We start from the raw sequence: 16,390 nt of genomic DNA on the forward strand, positions 1-16,390 counted from the left end.
TTTTTCAAATGACATCATATTTTTAAATGAGGTGGCCAACAGGGTCCTCTGAGGAGCTGGATCTTTCCTTACTTCAGCCTTTCAAAATATGAAGGCAAATCCAAAGAAATATAAACTCTGTCTTCACCAATAACAGCCAGTATACAGGAGGACAAAGGGCCTTAAACTCAATTTTTTCTTTTTGTAAAATGAGATAACCTCTACCTTTCAGTACTGCAGTATTGATTAAACATGATTATTCACTAATGTGTTTTGTAGCCATGTAGTTTAACTTTAGTTAATTCGTTAACATGATGTTTTTGGAAAAGTTCCTAGAAAAAGGCCACCTGTCCCCAAATAATCTTGATACTATATTTGTCCTAATGTTTGAGTATAACATATCTAATTATTAAAAACTATTAACTTAAGTCAAATGAGTGTTTGTGGTAGATTAATTTATCCTTAGCCACACCCTTAGAGAATAAAACCAATTTTCAGTAAGAATGAGAGAGGGGGCAGTTAGGATGTTCTATCAAAAGACCCTCAGGATTAGGTGCTTGGTCAGATCTCTAGGCATCTGCAATTCAGCATAGGGTGTGTGGTAAAGAAAGCCTTACTATGCAACAGATACTTTTTTTCTTTCTTTCTTTCTTTCTTTCTTTCTTTCTTTCTTTCTTTCTTTCTTTCTTTCTTTCTTTCCTTCTGTCTTTCAACAGAGAGAGAAGAAATGGACAAACAGGGCATGGGCAGAGGGAGAGGGAAAGAGAGAGAATTCTTAGCAGGCTTGGAGTCCAACAACATAGGCCTTGATCTCATGACCCTGATACCATGACCTCAGCTGAAATCAAGAGTCTGTTGCTGAACTGACTGAGCCACCCAGGAGACCTCCAACAGACACTATTTTATAAGAACATTACTGTGAGGCTGGTACTGTCATGTCCTCTGTACAGATGACGTAATGGAAGCCTGGAAAGGTTAAGTCAGTTGTCTGAGAGCAAAGATATTCATGGAGGAACTGGCTTTGGAGCCAAGCAGCAAGGATTCCAAAGCCCTGATGGGGCACTGAGCCTGGCTCCTCCCACATGGCAAACGGAGAGAATGAAGAGGAGTGAAGGACAATGGGGCTCCTGCTGCCTCGTGCCTCTTTCTACCCAATAGCTACTCTCCCCTTGTTCTTTAATAGCAGAGCCTCTCATTCCTTTTTGGAAAGCAATAGGCTCTGATGAAAATACTCATTGTCCCACACCGCGTATGTTTCATTCTGGCCATGGACATTTAAGCAGAAATCCACTGAGCTTGATACTTTGTTATACAGAGAGACTGGCACTTCCCTTTTCCATTTTCCCCATCCCTTCTTCCTGCCTGAAATGAAATTACCAAGTGGCAGAGGTGAAGTAGCTGTGCTTTGACTCTAAGACTGACAGGTCCATGCTAGGGAGGGCAGAGCAGAAAGGTGGTGCTTTGCAACTTTTTTATAGAACAACAACAAATCCCTATCTGGCTAAGCGACTGTTTCTGCTCCGCATCAAATGCAATCCTAACCCACAAGGTGATATGCAAACATATCTAATAGGAGAAAGAACCCGGTTATTGTAGATGACACCATACTGCCCTAGTCTGGCCCCATGAGGTGGTGGGTACACGCGTAGCTCTGTGCCACATACGTCCACTGTGAGGGGTGATGCTGCTTGCTGTGCAGCGGTACCCAAGCACAGACCCAACTCCGTATGGAACAGTGGGTATAGTTCAGAGCTGACACTGCAACAGGGGTCAGCAAACTACAACCCGCTGGCCAAATCCTTCCTGTGGCCTGTTTTGAATAGACTGTAAGCTGAGCAAGTTTTTTTTTTTTGTTTGTTTGTTTGTTTTTTGTTTCGCATCTTAAAGGGTTTGACAAATAAAAAACAAGAATACGTCATGGAAATCACATAGGACACAATATCTAGAATATTTACAATCTGGCCCCTTACCGAAAAAGTCTGCTGATTCCTCAGAGGGACAGGATAGAGTCAATGTACCCAGATCACAACTAAGCAGGTTGCAGTTCTTACCCTCCTTTAAGGCTATTTTTAGTCTCCTTTGTTGGCCGGTGAGTCATTACATCCAAAGTATGATATGTAATTGAAGGGCAGCCTAAATTACTATCGGGAGGGGGGTAGTGTAGGCAATAGAGAAGGAAAAGAAACAGTAAAACTGTTACCTTCCTGACTTAAAAAAGGAGAAACTAGTTTTAAGTATATTAACATCAGATTGGCAGAAAACATCACACATCAGCTGAAGCAGATTGTTGGAAAGGAAGTATCATTAAGCACTGAACAGAAAATCCTAGAAGGAATTAAATTTTGAATACCTCAGAATAAAAGTGCCTTTCAAGAAGACTTCCCTGCCACAGGTGGTGCTAAGCTTTCATTCCATAAATAAACATGATCACCATTCACTTTAATTCTTGTCACACACAATGATGCTAGACTAACAACTGGATTGAAAGCGCTGAGTAGAAAGATGGTGATTTTCCTGATTTTCTATTCTCATTGCCTCATAGAACCTAAAGATGATCAGCCATTTAGACCCTGAAAAATTACTTCTAATAATATGGGGAAATAAGCAATTTTATTTTTAATAGAAGGCTAATGAATCATTTCTCACATCCAATGTAACGATGTAAATTATTAAATTTCTCCCATTGCATATTTGAGAAAACATCCCAACACACAATCTAGCTTAATGGTAAACCAACCTCCCACAAAAGTCTGGGGTCTTTTTGATTTTGTTTTTTGGTTTTGCTGGTTTGGTTTTTGTTTGTTTATTTGTTTGTTTGTTTCTTTTCTTTTCTTCTCTTTTTCACTAGAGCTTGAGTCTAAACAACACAGAAGAGGAATATATGTGCACATTAACACCTCAGATCCCCAAATACTTAAATTTCATTTAAGTTCAAAATTTCTTGTTTTTCTGCATGTACCTTTGTCTTCTAAAGTATTTGAATCATCAGCATTTCACAAGTAAAGCTTTTATTCCTCGAAAAGTGTATTGCATCAGCTGTTTTCATCTAATATTTTGTAGATATAACACACTTTGTCTTCAAATCAAAGATAACAAACTTTCGTTCAGACACTGAGCACAAAATTACCCTTCCTAAGAATCAGTCTTCAAGGTTTTCGATTTCTAGTATTTATCCTTCACATTGAATGTATGCATCCATATAATTATAAAATTATGCAATTATTTTATGTAGATCAGTGATGACTGCATATGAATGTCATAAAACAACACATTACAAAACACTATGATTAGAGAAAATGGTAATTGTGAACATCTGGATTGAGAAATTTAAATTTGTAAACCTCTGATATTTTTCATAAAACTTTTTTCTATGCTTGTCCATATTTCAATGGGTACTGACTGAAATTATTTATGTGGAAGATGCTAATTTAATGTAGATCAAAATATGTTGCCAGATCAAGTACCCAGGTAGAGAAATAGTCATGTTTTGTTAGGTAACTACACTGATATAAGAATAGTCTTAACATTTTCTTTAAGAATATTCAGCAATTTTGATGTCAAAAGAGTAAGAACAGCCAAAATGAGGAAATACTTTTAAATAGAATTCATCACATTTTATTGGAGAGGAAAATAACTATATACTTAAAAACTGCCAAAAATATCTTGAGCAGGTATGAATTCATTTTAAAAATATTTTAAGAAAGCAGAAAGTATATCTCTATTTTTAATGAAACCACATGTAATTTCTAACTTAAGGCCTCAGGCTGCTAAAGGTCCTAATTTCTGTGAAGGAAGGACGTATCTTTTCCAAAGCCCTAGGGGCTGTCTACCTTCTGGGCAGGATGGACATTCAAATATTTAACAACATTGTGGTGGATACACCTATTATTGACAGGAAAGGCCCACTCAATCAGGGTGAATGCCGGTTGGCAAACTCGGGTCTAATCCATTGGTGTAGCCCTGATGGTTATGCGCCATGTTCCTAGAGGTGTGGAGTGGGCATGGGAAGGAGAGAGGGATACTTGTCACCCACTCACTTTAGCATTCACTGCAGGGTCTCTTTCCTCTCTGGGCTTTGTTTGTGGTCACACAGGTCCTTGCTGCTCTTCTCTACAATGGGCATCTCCAGTCTGAGTCTCCTACTGAGCTCCCTCTTTAGCACAAAAAGAACATCATTATTCTCTATTCTTCATCAGCATAAAGGAAACTCCTGCCTTGATAGGCTCTCCAGCCATGTCTTCTCGATTGCTTTCGCTTTGTGTCAGGTACACAGTTCCATGGAATTGTTTCTTCCCTTTAACGAGGAAGAAGGAGAGTTTCTTGGCATGAAACTTCCTGCACATGCATTCCACAAAGCTATCTCACATCTCTTGTCATTTTTCCCACCAGCAATTTTGTGGAAGGATCAGGACAGAAACACAAGATTCTAGTACCAGAACTCAAAAATTTAACTTTTTATTCCGATTGTGTCATGGCAACCCTCCCTTGGAGCTAACAAGGAGAAAACTCCCTGATGGTACTTCAATAGGGGATGGTCCCACCACATATATTTCATGCCCGGTGCATTTATTCTTGTTGCCTTCTCTCAGTATTATGCCATCTGCACCCACAGCCATACTATTGAGATTTTTTTTCCTGCTTTTTCATGTTTAAGCAACTTTACTATTATATAATTCACATACTATACAATTCACCCATTTTAATATGTATGAGTCATTGTTTTTAAATGTATGAACAGTGTTGTGCATACATACCACATTCTAATTTTAGAATATTTTCACCTTCAAAAGAGATTCCACACTCATTCACAGTCAATTCTTATTGCCTCCAGCCCTAGCTGGCCCTGAGAAACATTCACCTACTTTCTACTTTTGTAGATTTACCAATTTGAGATCTTTCAAATGAGTGAAATCATAAAATACGTGGACTTCTGTGACTTGCTTCTTTTCCTTTGCCAAATGTCTTCAAGGTTTATCCATGTAGCATGTATGAGTACTTCATTCTTTTTGTATTGCCAGATAACATTCTTTTGCATGGATTTACTACATCTTATTTATCCATTAAGGCTTTTTCCCCATTAACTTATTTTTTTTTCTTTTATCATGCCAAGAAACTCTCCTATGCTATAGAGAGTCTGGTAAAGGTTTTCTGAATTAAACTGGTGAGAATTACAAATGTAATAAACAAGTACAACCTCTTCCTATGGAAGAAGTGATCTGTTCAAAGGAAAGAGCAATTAATGCAAATATTCAAGAACCCATATGCTGAGAAACTTTAAAAACACTGGCAAACATAAAGAAAATGAATAATCATTGCCTTTGCTTTCTAATGGCAAGATTTTCATCAAAACTTATATTGGCCCTGGCTGCAAGACTTGTAAACAAGTAAATAAAAATGGAAAGTGGAACCAGTAATTGTTATTTCTTACAATATCAAGCACTAAGGATGATAGATTTTTTTTTTCCTCCACTTCGACCCAACAACACCATGTAGCTGCTTTGAGAATACTGATAAGCTATCACACCTGGTTGCAGGGAGTACACAGACCAAACTAGAAGTGCTGGAAATATCAATATTAAAATTTAGGGGATTGTTCATACTCCAGATGCTAGTGGGTATAAAACAAAGCAAAACAAACAAACAAACAAACAAACAAAAAACGGTGTAGCAGAGTTAGCCATGGCCCTATTATTTATAATTTTGCATTAGCATCATTTTTCATATATGCAAAGCCCTCAGTGGACTTCAAGTTAGAATCAGTTGTACAATACAGTTGGGACCCATGTGTGTGAAGGGCGTCTGAAACTAATATTATAAAGGCAAAGAATCTCCCTGTATGGTGAATAAATATAATTTCTACCTTGCCATTTCAAATAAGAAAACATGTTCAATAATTTGTATAGTGCCAGAAGACATTACCAGAAATAATATGGGAGCTCAACTTGATTACCTTACTATTCCTTCTATATGCTCTTCTGTCTCAAAATGGGTGAAATAAATTATTGGAAAGGGTCTTATTCCCTTTGAGTGCTATGTTTTAAAGGATTTTTTTTCCCTCCTCAAGTTATTTTTTTTTTTCTAGTAGTAACACAGTCACATTGAAACAATTAACCTTGCATTTTCTTCCCTTCAAAAATTAATTCACACTACAAAACTGCATTTTATGGTCTCATTCACACAGTCATTTTAAAGGAAACACAAACAAAAGGTTTCAAGTTTCTTAGGCTATTTGGAAAGAAAAAAAAAAAAAAGAAGCAACTAGAACAGCAGTCATCCATGAAAACAACTGACATTTAGTTTCACATGTAAGGTAAATCTGAATGGCATGAGAACCTTTCTACTCACAGGTATCTAAAGACTCGTCTGAATCATCAGGGCAGTCAGGGTCCCCATCACACAGCCAGCTCTGGGAGACACAAGTCACATGATCGTGGCAAAGAAATTCACCAGGATCACACAATTGCTGATCTGAAAATGAAAATGTTTCGAAATAAAATATGAATGATCTGAACATGAACACAAGAGCAGTACAAAGATGAAATGTGGGAAAGCAATACATAAAAGGTCCATGGGTGTGATCCACATTTTCTGTTCAGCAGCAAAACTAACCAATTATTTATCTCAATTTTAGCTACTCAGCTCAAGCACACAATTTTGATAAAATTGACTATGTTGCAGTCTCACACAATCTGTTCTGAAAATAGTTAAGAATTCTTTTTGTGTTTATGACTAGAACTTTGGTCATATTGGATAAGGCATATGACAATCACAGCCAGTAGGTTTTACAGCTGTTGATCCAAAGCAGACATTCTTGACTACAAAAATTTTAGTTTCCTCCTCTAAGAGTAAGAAAAATCAGAAATAAAACTTATAATATTGTACTTACTTTCCATGTCTGAGAATTCAATTCCTAATCATCCATCCTGATACTGGGGCTACAGGTCTCTATGTCAATTAGATACCCATTATCATAATTCTTTCTTTCTTTCTTTCTTTCTTTCTTTCTTTCTTTCTTTCTTTCTTTCTTTCTTTCTTTCTTTCTTTCTTTTTTTCCTACAAGTTCCCAGATGATAGTTTTTGCTACTGGATGGCAAAAGTGATAGTAACTTCCAAAAAGTTTTGCTCTAACTTGCGTTTCTACAATTGGCCATATCCAAAAATCACATTATTTTCTTTTAATGGCTTCAGAATATTTAGGATCTACAGTACTATTTGTAGTAAACTCATCATATAGCTTTTTGTCTTGTTTTGTTTTATTTTGGTTTTTGCTTTGTTTTGTTTTTGCAATACACTTATTTATACACTGTGAATCTGTTCAATAAAATATTTACTTTTTTAATATTTTAAATGTCTGAACTAGGAATTTTTTTACAGTTGATGATCTCTGAATGTGAAGAAGTGCTAGCCATATCAAATCTTAGCCATTTGAAATCACTTACACTTTTGTTAGGTATACAAAGGAATGATTCAAGATAAAAAATCTATTAGTAAGTAGGTCTTTAAATATGTAGCAAATAAAAATTCTAAGTGATATAAAAGCATGGAAAGCATGAGGCCATAACTTAATTGACTTTTTTTCCCCAGTAATATACAGAATGATGGTGCATTTTCCACACATTGGGATAAAGTATGGAATATTTTTTCCTTTGTCTCCCTCAACCTCTTCTCTCCTGACCCAACATAATTTTCAATAGTATATATTTACAAACTCACACAAACATACACAACTTCTGGGTATATAACTATTTTTCCCACTTTCGAACTATAAATATTACCTGAAAGTTCTGATTATTTTATCTTATCCTGTTTTATCTTTTCATAAATTCACCATCAATACCCTATTTATTACAACTATTATCATACTGTTTTATTTTTTGTTTGTTTGTTTGTTTTGTTTTGTTTTTGCATTAAGTTGATTGAACATACTCTATTTGGTTCTAGAATAGTAGCTACAAAATTGTAGAAGTCACCATCTTTGTCTGCTTGGTTAATAGGACCAGGAGGAAACAAAGTACCTTTATGCAACAATTTGACAAATAAATGATACAGAAAATAATTGCTGAAAGAAGAGACCATAAGGGTGCCTAGATGGTTCAGTTGGTTAAGTGTCTGCCTTCAGCTCAGGTCATGATCTCAGAGTCCTGAGATCGAGCCTCACATCAGGCTCCCCACTCCATGGAGAACCTGTTTCTCCCCCTCTCTCTCCCTCTGTCTGCTGCTTCCCCTGCCGGTACTCTCCTTCTCTCTCTCTCTCTCTCTCTCTCTCTCTCTCTCTGTGTCAATAAAGAAATAAAATCGTAAATAAATAAATAAATAAATAACCGCAGGGGTGCCTGGGTGGCTCAGGTTAAGTGTTTGCTTTAGGCTCTAGTCATGACCCCAGGGTCCTGGGATGGAGCCCTATGGCTGGCTCCCTCCCCAGGGGGAAGTCTGCTTCTCTATCTCCCCTTGTCTCCCTCCACTTGTGCTCTTTTTTTTTTTTTAAAGATTTTATTTATTTATCAGAGAGAGAGGGGGGAGAGAGCGAGCACTGGCAGACGGAATGGCAGGCAGAGGCAGAGGGAGAAGCAGGCTCCCTGATGAGCAAGGATCCCGATGTGGGACTGGATCCGAGGACGCTGGTATCTTGACCTGAGCCGAAGGCAGCCGCTTAACCAACTGAGCCACCCAGGCGTCCCTCCACTTGTGCTCTTGATAGCTGTCTTTCTCTCTTTCAAATAAATAAAATCTTTAAAAAGTGAATCTAAAAAAAGAAGAGACCACAGATAGAGATGGAGACAAAAACAAAGAATAGATTGGAGATGTAAGCATTACTTTAAAAATGGGTAAGATTTAAATAAATGGAGAATAAATATAGGGCATTCCAGATGAGGGCAGAGTGAAAACACAACTAAGGAACTAATTAATAAACTGCATTTGAAATAAACAAACAAAAATTTTCTAAAATTAAAATGACATTCAGGTTACAGAACCTTGATGTTTTTTTTTTTTTCACCAAACAGTTTGTGTGATATTTATAAGTATATTCCACTGCTAGAGGAGGAGGAGTTAAATTTTGTTTTAGACTGTCATATAACTTTTTTAGTTAATGTAGGGAAAGTGCATGAGATAAAATTCAAATTGTTTTGCTTATAGACAAGGAGACCGTATAATTTATCATGAAACTGGGAGAGTTCTGAAGATGAAGGAAGGCTTATTAATAATTATAATGGGAAACAGGGATAAACCAAGTTTATTCCAGGAAAATCAGAATGAATGTGCATTGTACCTATAGCTATTCTGCATTTGATTTATGATCTTGAGATGCTAGATTGTTTCCTTCCTTCTTACCAACCAAACTATAACAAATTACTGTGAGGATAGGTGGAAAGAGATGGTGCCTTGCTAAAAACCATTGTATAACACCTGACTCAGTAAATAATCAATAAGTACTTATTAAAAGTATAAAGAAATAAAAAGGACCATAAAGAACTGTTTATGGTGTTGGAAAATAGCATCTCAAAAACATAGGTCAGAGTCCAGAATGAAGGACTTTGATTACCATAGGAAACTTTCTGTAGATAACTTGAAGTCATAGGAAAGTCCTTAGGAACGATTATTTATGATAAAATATTGTACAAAGTCAACTTCAGGAGACTATTGAAATTGTCTAGAGAAAAGCTCCTAATGATTGAACTGAAGTAATGGGAACCAAAATGGAGACTCTGCTGCAAGTGAGGTTAAGAGTTAAGAATTGGTGACCAGGGCGCCTGGGTGCCTCAATGGGTTAAGCCTCTGCCTTTGGCTCAAGTCATGATCCCAGGATCCTTGTATCGAGCCCCACATCGGGCTCTCTGCTCAGCACAGAATCTGCTTCCTCCTCTCTCTCTGCCTGCCACTCTGCCTACTTGTGATCTCTGTCAAATAAATAAATAAAATCTTAAAAAAAAAAAATTGGTGACCAAATGGATGAAAGGCTCAAATATATCTCTAGCCTCAAAAATTGACTGGATGGCATCTCAAAACCAAGATAAAATATACAGATATTTAAAAAAATAAAAATAAAAGTAATGTTCTTGTAAGCCTGGTCATGGGGGCAGTGGATTAATATTGGTAGGTGTAATAGTTTATAGTGGTTTTTTTTTTTTTTTGGTCTCTAAATCACTTGACCATAACCACCCCCATCTTAATTTATTCATTCATTTACTTATTAAACAATCAATAATGAGTTTCTACTATGTTCTAGGTACTGGGAATACTTTTTTTTTTTTTTTTAATACAGAGATCTTTGCCACCAAGAAACTTAAATTTTAGTGGGAGGATAGAAACAATAATAAAATAAATGAGTTAAATGTATAGTATAGTAGAAGATAAAACTTTGTGAAGAAAAATAAAACAAAGATGGAGATTTAGAATTAGAGGCTGGGGGGTGCCTGGGTGTCTCAGTGGGTTAGAGCCTCTGTCTTTGGCTCAGGTCATGATCCCAGGGTCCTGGGATCAAGCCCCACGTCAGGCTCTCTGCTCAGTGGGGAGCCTGCTTTCCTCTCTCTCTCTGCCTGCCTTTCTGCCTACTTGTGATCTCTGTCTGTCAAATAAATAAAAAATAAATAAATAATCTTTAAAAATAAAAGAATTGGAGGCTGGAAAGATGGAGATACAATTTTAAATGAAGGTGGTCAGAGAATACATCACAGACAATATTACAACTGAAATAAAAACCTCTGGAAGGAAAGGGTGGCATCCATTTGAATAAAAGGTCATGTGGTAAAGGTCATACACCAAGGACCTGAGGAAAAAAGGTGTCCAGAAAATTTAAAGAAACACTAAGGAGATCAAAATGGCTGGGGAAAAAGAGATTAGAAAGAGCTGAGGTCAAGAAATGAGTAAATATAGGGTTGAAGGCAGCAGATGAAGGCTTGAGCTGTAGTAAGAGTCAAGATGGAAAACCGCTGAAAGGTTCAGAGTAAAGAGAAAATCTAACCTACTTAAAAAAAAAAAAAATTCCGCCTACTATGTTGAGAATAAATTTCAGTGAAGTAAAGGTGGAAACGAGGAGCTCAATTAGAATACTATTGCAATAATGTATATGAGAAAAGATGATTAGTAGTTAAATATATTGGTGAAATGGAGTTTCAAGACAGTATTTGATGAGGAAACTGAAGTCAAATATCCTGTTTACCATCTCATTAAATGTTGGGATCTTAAATTCAGATCTTTGACCCTCAGTGTATGACTCTTCAACTGTTTTGGGAATATTATGAGGTGTTTATGGAAGATCCAAGAATAAATACGCATCAGGCAATGATGCATTTAAATCTGGAATTCAGGAGAATAATCAAAGCTGGAAACATGGAACAGCCCTGGAGCTATAAGAGGACAGTGAAAAAAACTATAAGAATAGATGCAGGTGAAATTAAACTGAGGTAGGGGGAAGGAGCCGAAGGCAAAGAAATAAGAGTAAGTCCGGCAAGGGGATGGAGAGGGCAGAAAATTTATCCAGAGATATACAAGAAGAAGGGTAAAGGAAAAGGATCTTACATAAAATCATGCGAAATCTCAAGAGCTGGAAAGAAGGGGCTCATTTTGACAATGCCCAAGTATGATGAGTTCTGAAAAGATGGAGTAGACTTGTAGGCTAAGGAAAAGGTGCCAGCAAAGGAAGAGGGAATGGAGCCCAAGGATATGAAAGTGGAGAGTTTCCCAAGGAGAATTCACGGGGCTGGAATGAGAACCTAACACTAATAGGAGCACCTGCCCTGAGAAAGAAAGGCTAGGGATACGGAAGGATAAATTGTTAGCTAGTAGGGAAGCTGGTATTCTTGCCTTATCATGATTTTTCAAATAACTAAAAAATAAGATTTTTTTTTTTTTGAAACTTGGAAAAAAGGCACAATTGGAAAGAGTGGTGAAGGTTTAGGATAACTGCTATAAGGAACCGGAAAAGGAATCCACTAGGAATCTGTGAAAACGTTTCTTAGTAACAGTGATGGGAATCCAGCTAAGACTGAAAAGTGTATATTTGATAGTTAAGTATTTTATTCATTTTGTTTTGTATTAATGTCCAAACATTCACCTACATTGAACCACAGATACAGAATAATCCCTTTGAGAAAACCTCAGAAGAATACCCTTTGGGAAAAATATGCAAACCACCCTCAATACATATTTACATGTATGGACATGTATGAAAATCCACTATATATATATATATATATATGGATTTTAGGAGTAAGATTTTAAGAATAAGATTTAGGAGTAAGATAGACTTAAGGGGATTTATCTAATGAGCCTATGTTATCAGCTTGCTAAGCAAGCTCCAACCTTTAAAGACAATTTGCACTGTTGTGATTTTGGGGACAGTTTTATATTATCTCTCTAGGAAACAGCAGTTAAGAATAGCTTGCTACTCTACTCACCTATTTATTTTTCAACCAGATATTCCACTTAATGTTGGGTTTTTAAAAGCATTGATTATACAATTCAAATGAATGAATTTTCAGTATTTCAAGGTGATTATTTTAAAAGATATCCAATGGATTGAGATCCTTGAATCAGAAGCAAAATATGTTGTATGTGTATGTATTTTCCACTTATCCTATTTAATGCTTCTTGCCACACTTCTGAAATAGTCAAACTAATCTTATTTTAAATATCTTCCTATTGTATGAAAGGTAATGTTATACTCTGTAATTAAAACAAGAAGCTTATGAGAATGTGCAAGCAGTTTCACTTACATCCCTCTGGAAAAGGATCAAAGCTAGTACAATGTCGATCTCTTCATAATAATAGACTCTTGCAATCAAAAGACATAAAAAGATTAGAATAACCATAGCCTAGAGAGTTTACTAAGTTTGGATTCACCCTGACTTAGTATGATAATCTTCCTACATTTATATGAAAACATATAATTGCTCATTTTAATAAAAACTTATAGCAATATTTTTGTAACTTGGACATAGATGGTCTTAAATGAAAGATTTTAGATACATGAATTGCCACAGACTATCTAATTTTATTTTCTCATTTTAAGGTCAAAATGAACTGCTATTTTTTATCTTTTCAAAAAACAGGAAGAATTAAAGTCAAATACTACAATTCAATTACATGAATAACTACGTAGATTCCAGCTCCTTGAGTATTTCACCATGATCCTTAGAAGTCAACAAAGTTCCCTTAGAAGTTAACTCACCATTTAAATACTAATGAGAATGTTCATTTACAAAAAGAAAGAAAGAAAGAAAGAAAGAAAGAAAGAAAGAAAGAAAGAAAGAAAGAAAGAAAGAAAAAGAATTGCCTATTACATGCATAACAGGACACTATGGGGAGATTAAAAGGAAGTATAAATGATGAACTCTGGTAACTAATTACAAATTAAAGATAAAGAAAGGGTAGTACCCATTTAACAGCTAAATTCCTGAGGAGTGAAATACTGATTCTAAGTTAAAGAATTTCTACAAACTCTTGCACAAGCTAAGTATTAGGAAAAGGCTGTAACTTAGGTTTTCAGAACTCAGTTAACATCACAAATACTTATTTAGTATATCCACATCTTACTGCTAACAGATATATGATTGTTAATAATATATCATTTATAAATGCTTGAAGAGAAATATAGCTATATTTCTTTTCTTCTCATATAAGAGGCAATGATTTAATCATTGGGAGAACAGAATTCTTGTAGAAATCTACAGAAAGTATTACTAATTCAGCTTCAAATTTCCATTAGGCTCATGAAAAATTAAGGGAGCTGTGTTAGTTATCAAGTAGCAGGAAGTACCTTACATCATTTGACTTTATATTCCCAGACTCCAGAAAAATGTGCATATGCAGATGAAGAAAAAAATCCTCAGAATTCCATGTGAATTGTTTTTCATAATATGGTTAAAAGATTTCCTCTTTAATGCTTTCTTCTACTCTCCCTTCACAGCTCAACCCAAAATTTTAGTTCACTATACTGTTCTATCCACTTTCCCCAAATATAGAATTCTATGTGTCTTTACTGCTTTATTGCTTTGCTTCCCCTTACAAAAAGATTCTAGTCTTTCTCGAAAGTCTAAGGCCATTTTAACTCCTTTAATCAAAACTTCCCATCAAAATTTTTCTTCCTCCTTCACCAGTTCCAGAGCATTCCACACAGTGCTCACTTCAGCAGCACATATATTAAAAGTAGAACATTTTTAATACCAAAAGACCAAACAGCTCCTACTGTATTTTGCTCTTGTATTGTAGTCACTGGTGATGACCTCCTGGAGGACAGAAGGTTCTGTCTTAGGACTTCATATTTGCCCTAACAAGGTGATTTCAATGGGAAAAAAAATCAAATTTTCCAAAAATAATTATACTTTATTTTTGGATGGGGAGGGAAGAAAAAGCAAAGCAATACCAGTGTTTTATATTTTATTATCAGAAAGATAAATAGCTTTATTTAGTTAATCATCAAAAATAAAACTAAGTTCTCCCACGGTTAAAATAAAATAACCTGAATACTAAAGATCATACTATATAAAATTAAAGCATCCATGAAAACTAAAAATCAAACTTGAGAGAGATTAAATGTTATCCTCCAGAGTCTCTTGAAGACTATACTGAAAATTACACTTTTACAATAGCTGGTTATACAATGCTAACTTGGACAGATATGCTAATGATAGTTTTTTTTTTTTTTTAAGATCGTTCCTTTAGAAATATCATCATTGTAAGTGCAAGATAAAATGTAACTCACCATTTCAAGTCTACATGTAATAGAAATAGGAAAATATATTTGGATTATATTAAGAAGGTTGGTATGAGGAAAGGTAGGTCAAAAATTGGTCAAACCTGGAAGTTTCATTTTATCAAGGAATTAGTTCTCCCCACAAAATGTCCAGATGACTAAAAATAAACCATATTATACATTATAAGACTGTAATCCATATTATCATTTATCTTTCTTAAATCCAACCTTAAAAATCTGCCCAAGTTTGTAATAAAGGGCCAATCAGTAATGAAGAGTTTTAAAATCAAACACAGAGACCAGACTTGAAAATTCACTGAACAAACTGCTTTAGTCATACAAGCAAAGCTTAATTTAGATTATCTGGCTTGACAAACGAGGCTAACTTGACCTTGGTCACTTCTTTCTTATGCCTCTCAAAATGTAAGTGAAACTTAAATTTTTCCCAAAAAATTAATATGAGGCAACCACTAACCAATTCTCTTCCATGTAAGAAAATACTAATATTGTAACCAATCACTGTGAGGAACAGTCACTGCTTCTACACTATACAAGCTGCTTTATAACAATATACTTCTAAGCCTCATTCCATGTATTGGTTTGAGTACTCTCCATTTGCAAACTATCTTTTAAACTATCTTTTATCTTTGTTCTTATAATTGTTTACATTGTCTTTGGTGTTGGACTTCAAAAGAAACCTGGTGTGGGAATCCTTATATCAGATAAGTCAAAGACTATTATAAGAGATGAGGAAGGACAATACATCATACTTAAAGGATCTGTCCAACAAGAAGATCTAACAATTTTAAATATCTTTGCCCCTAACATGGGAGCAGCCAACTATATAAACCAATTAATAACAAAATCAAAGAAACACATTGACAATAATACAATAATAGTAGGGGACTTTAACACTCCCCTCACTGAAAAGGACAGATCATCCAAACAAAAGATCAACAAGGAAATAAAGGCCTTAAATGACACAATGGACCAGATGGACATCACAAATATATTCAGAAAATTCTATGTCAAAGGAACATAATACACATTCATCTCTAGTGCACGTAGAACATTCTCCAGAATAGATCATATCCTGGGTCACAAATCAGATCTCAACCAGTACCAGAAGACTGGGATCATTCCCTGCATATTTCAGACCACAATGCTCTGAAGCTAGAACTCAATCACAAGAAGAAAGATGGAAAGAACCCAAATACATGGAGACTAAACAGCATCCTACTAAAGAATGAATGTGTCAACCAGGAAATTAAAGAAGAATTGAAAAAAGTTCATGAAAACAAATGAAAATAAAGAAACAACTGTACAAAATATGTGGGACACAGCAAAGGTGGTTCTGAAAGAAAAGTATATAGGGATACAAGGCTTTCTCAAGAAATAGGAAAGGTCTCAAGTATACAACCTAACCCTACACCTAAAGGAGCTGTAGAAAGAACAGAAAAGAAAGCCTAAATCCAGCAGGAGAAGAGAATGAATAAAGATCAGAGCAGAAATCAATGAAATAGAAACCAAAAGAACAGTAGCACAAATCAACAAAACTAGGGGTTGGTTCTCTGAAGGAATTAAAAAGATTGATAAATCTCTGGCCAGACTTATCAAAAAGAAAAGAGACTGAACCCAAAAAAATAAAAGCATGAATGAAAGAGGAGAGATCACAACCAACACCAAAGACAATGTAAACAATTATAAGGAGACATTATG

General features: G+C 35.5%; 1 protein-coding gene across 1 annotated transcript in view; it reads right to left on the reverse strand.

The window, feature by feature from the left end:
• LRP1B (LDL receptor related protein 1B) overlaps positions 1-16,390 on the reverse strand; it is a 1,916,825-nt gene that overhangs the window by 1,549,631 nt on the left and 350,804 nt on the right. Inside the window, exon 2 of the mRNA XM_082690181.1 lies at positions 6,325-6,447. Coding sequence (XP_082546307.1) covers positions 6,325-6,447 — 123 coding nt within the window. The remainder of the gene's footprint in view (positions 1-6,324; positions 6,448-16,390) is intronic.

This window comes from Mustela nivalis (assembly GCF_964662115.1).
Source record: "Mustela nivalis genome assembly, chromosome: 11".
NCBI lineage: Eukaryota > Metazoa > Chordata > Mammalia > Carnivora > Mustelidae > Mustela > Mustela nivalis.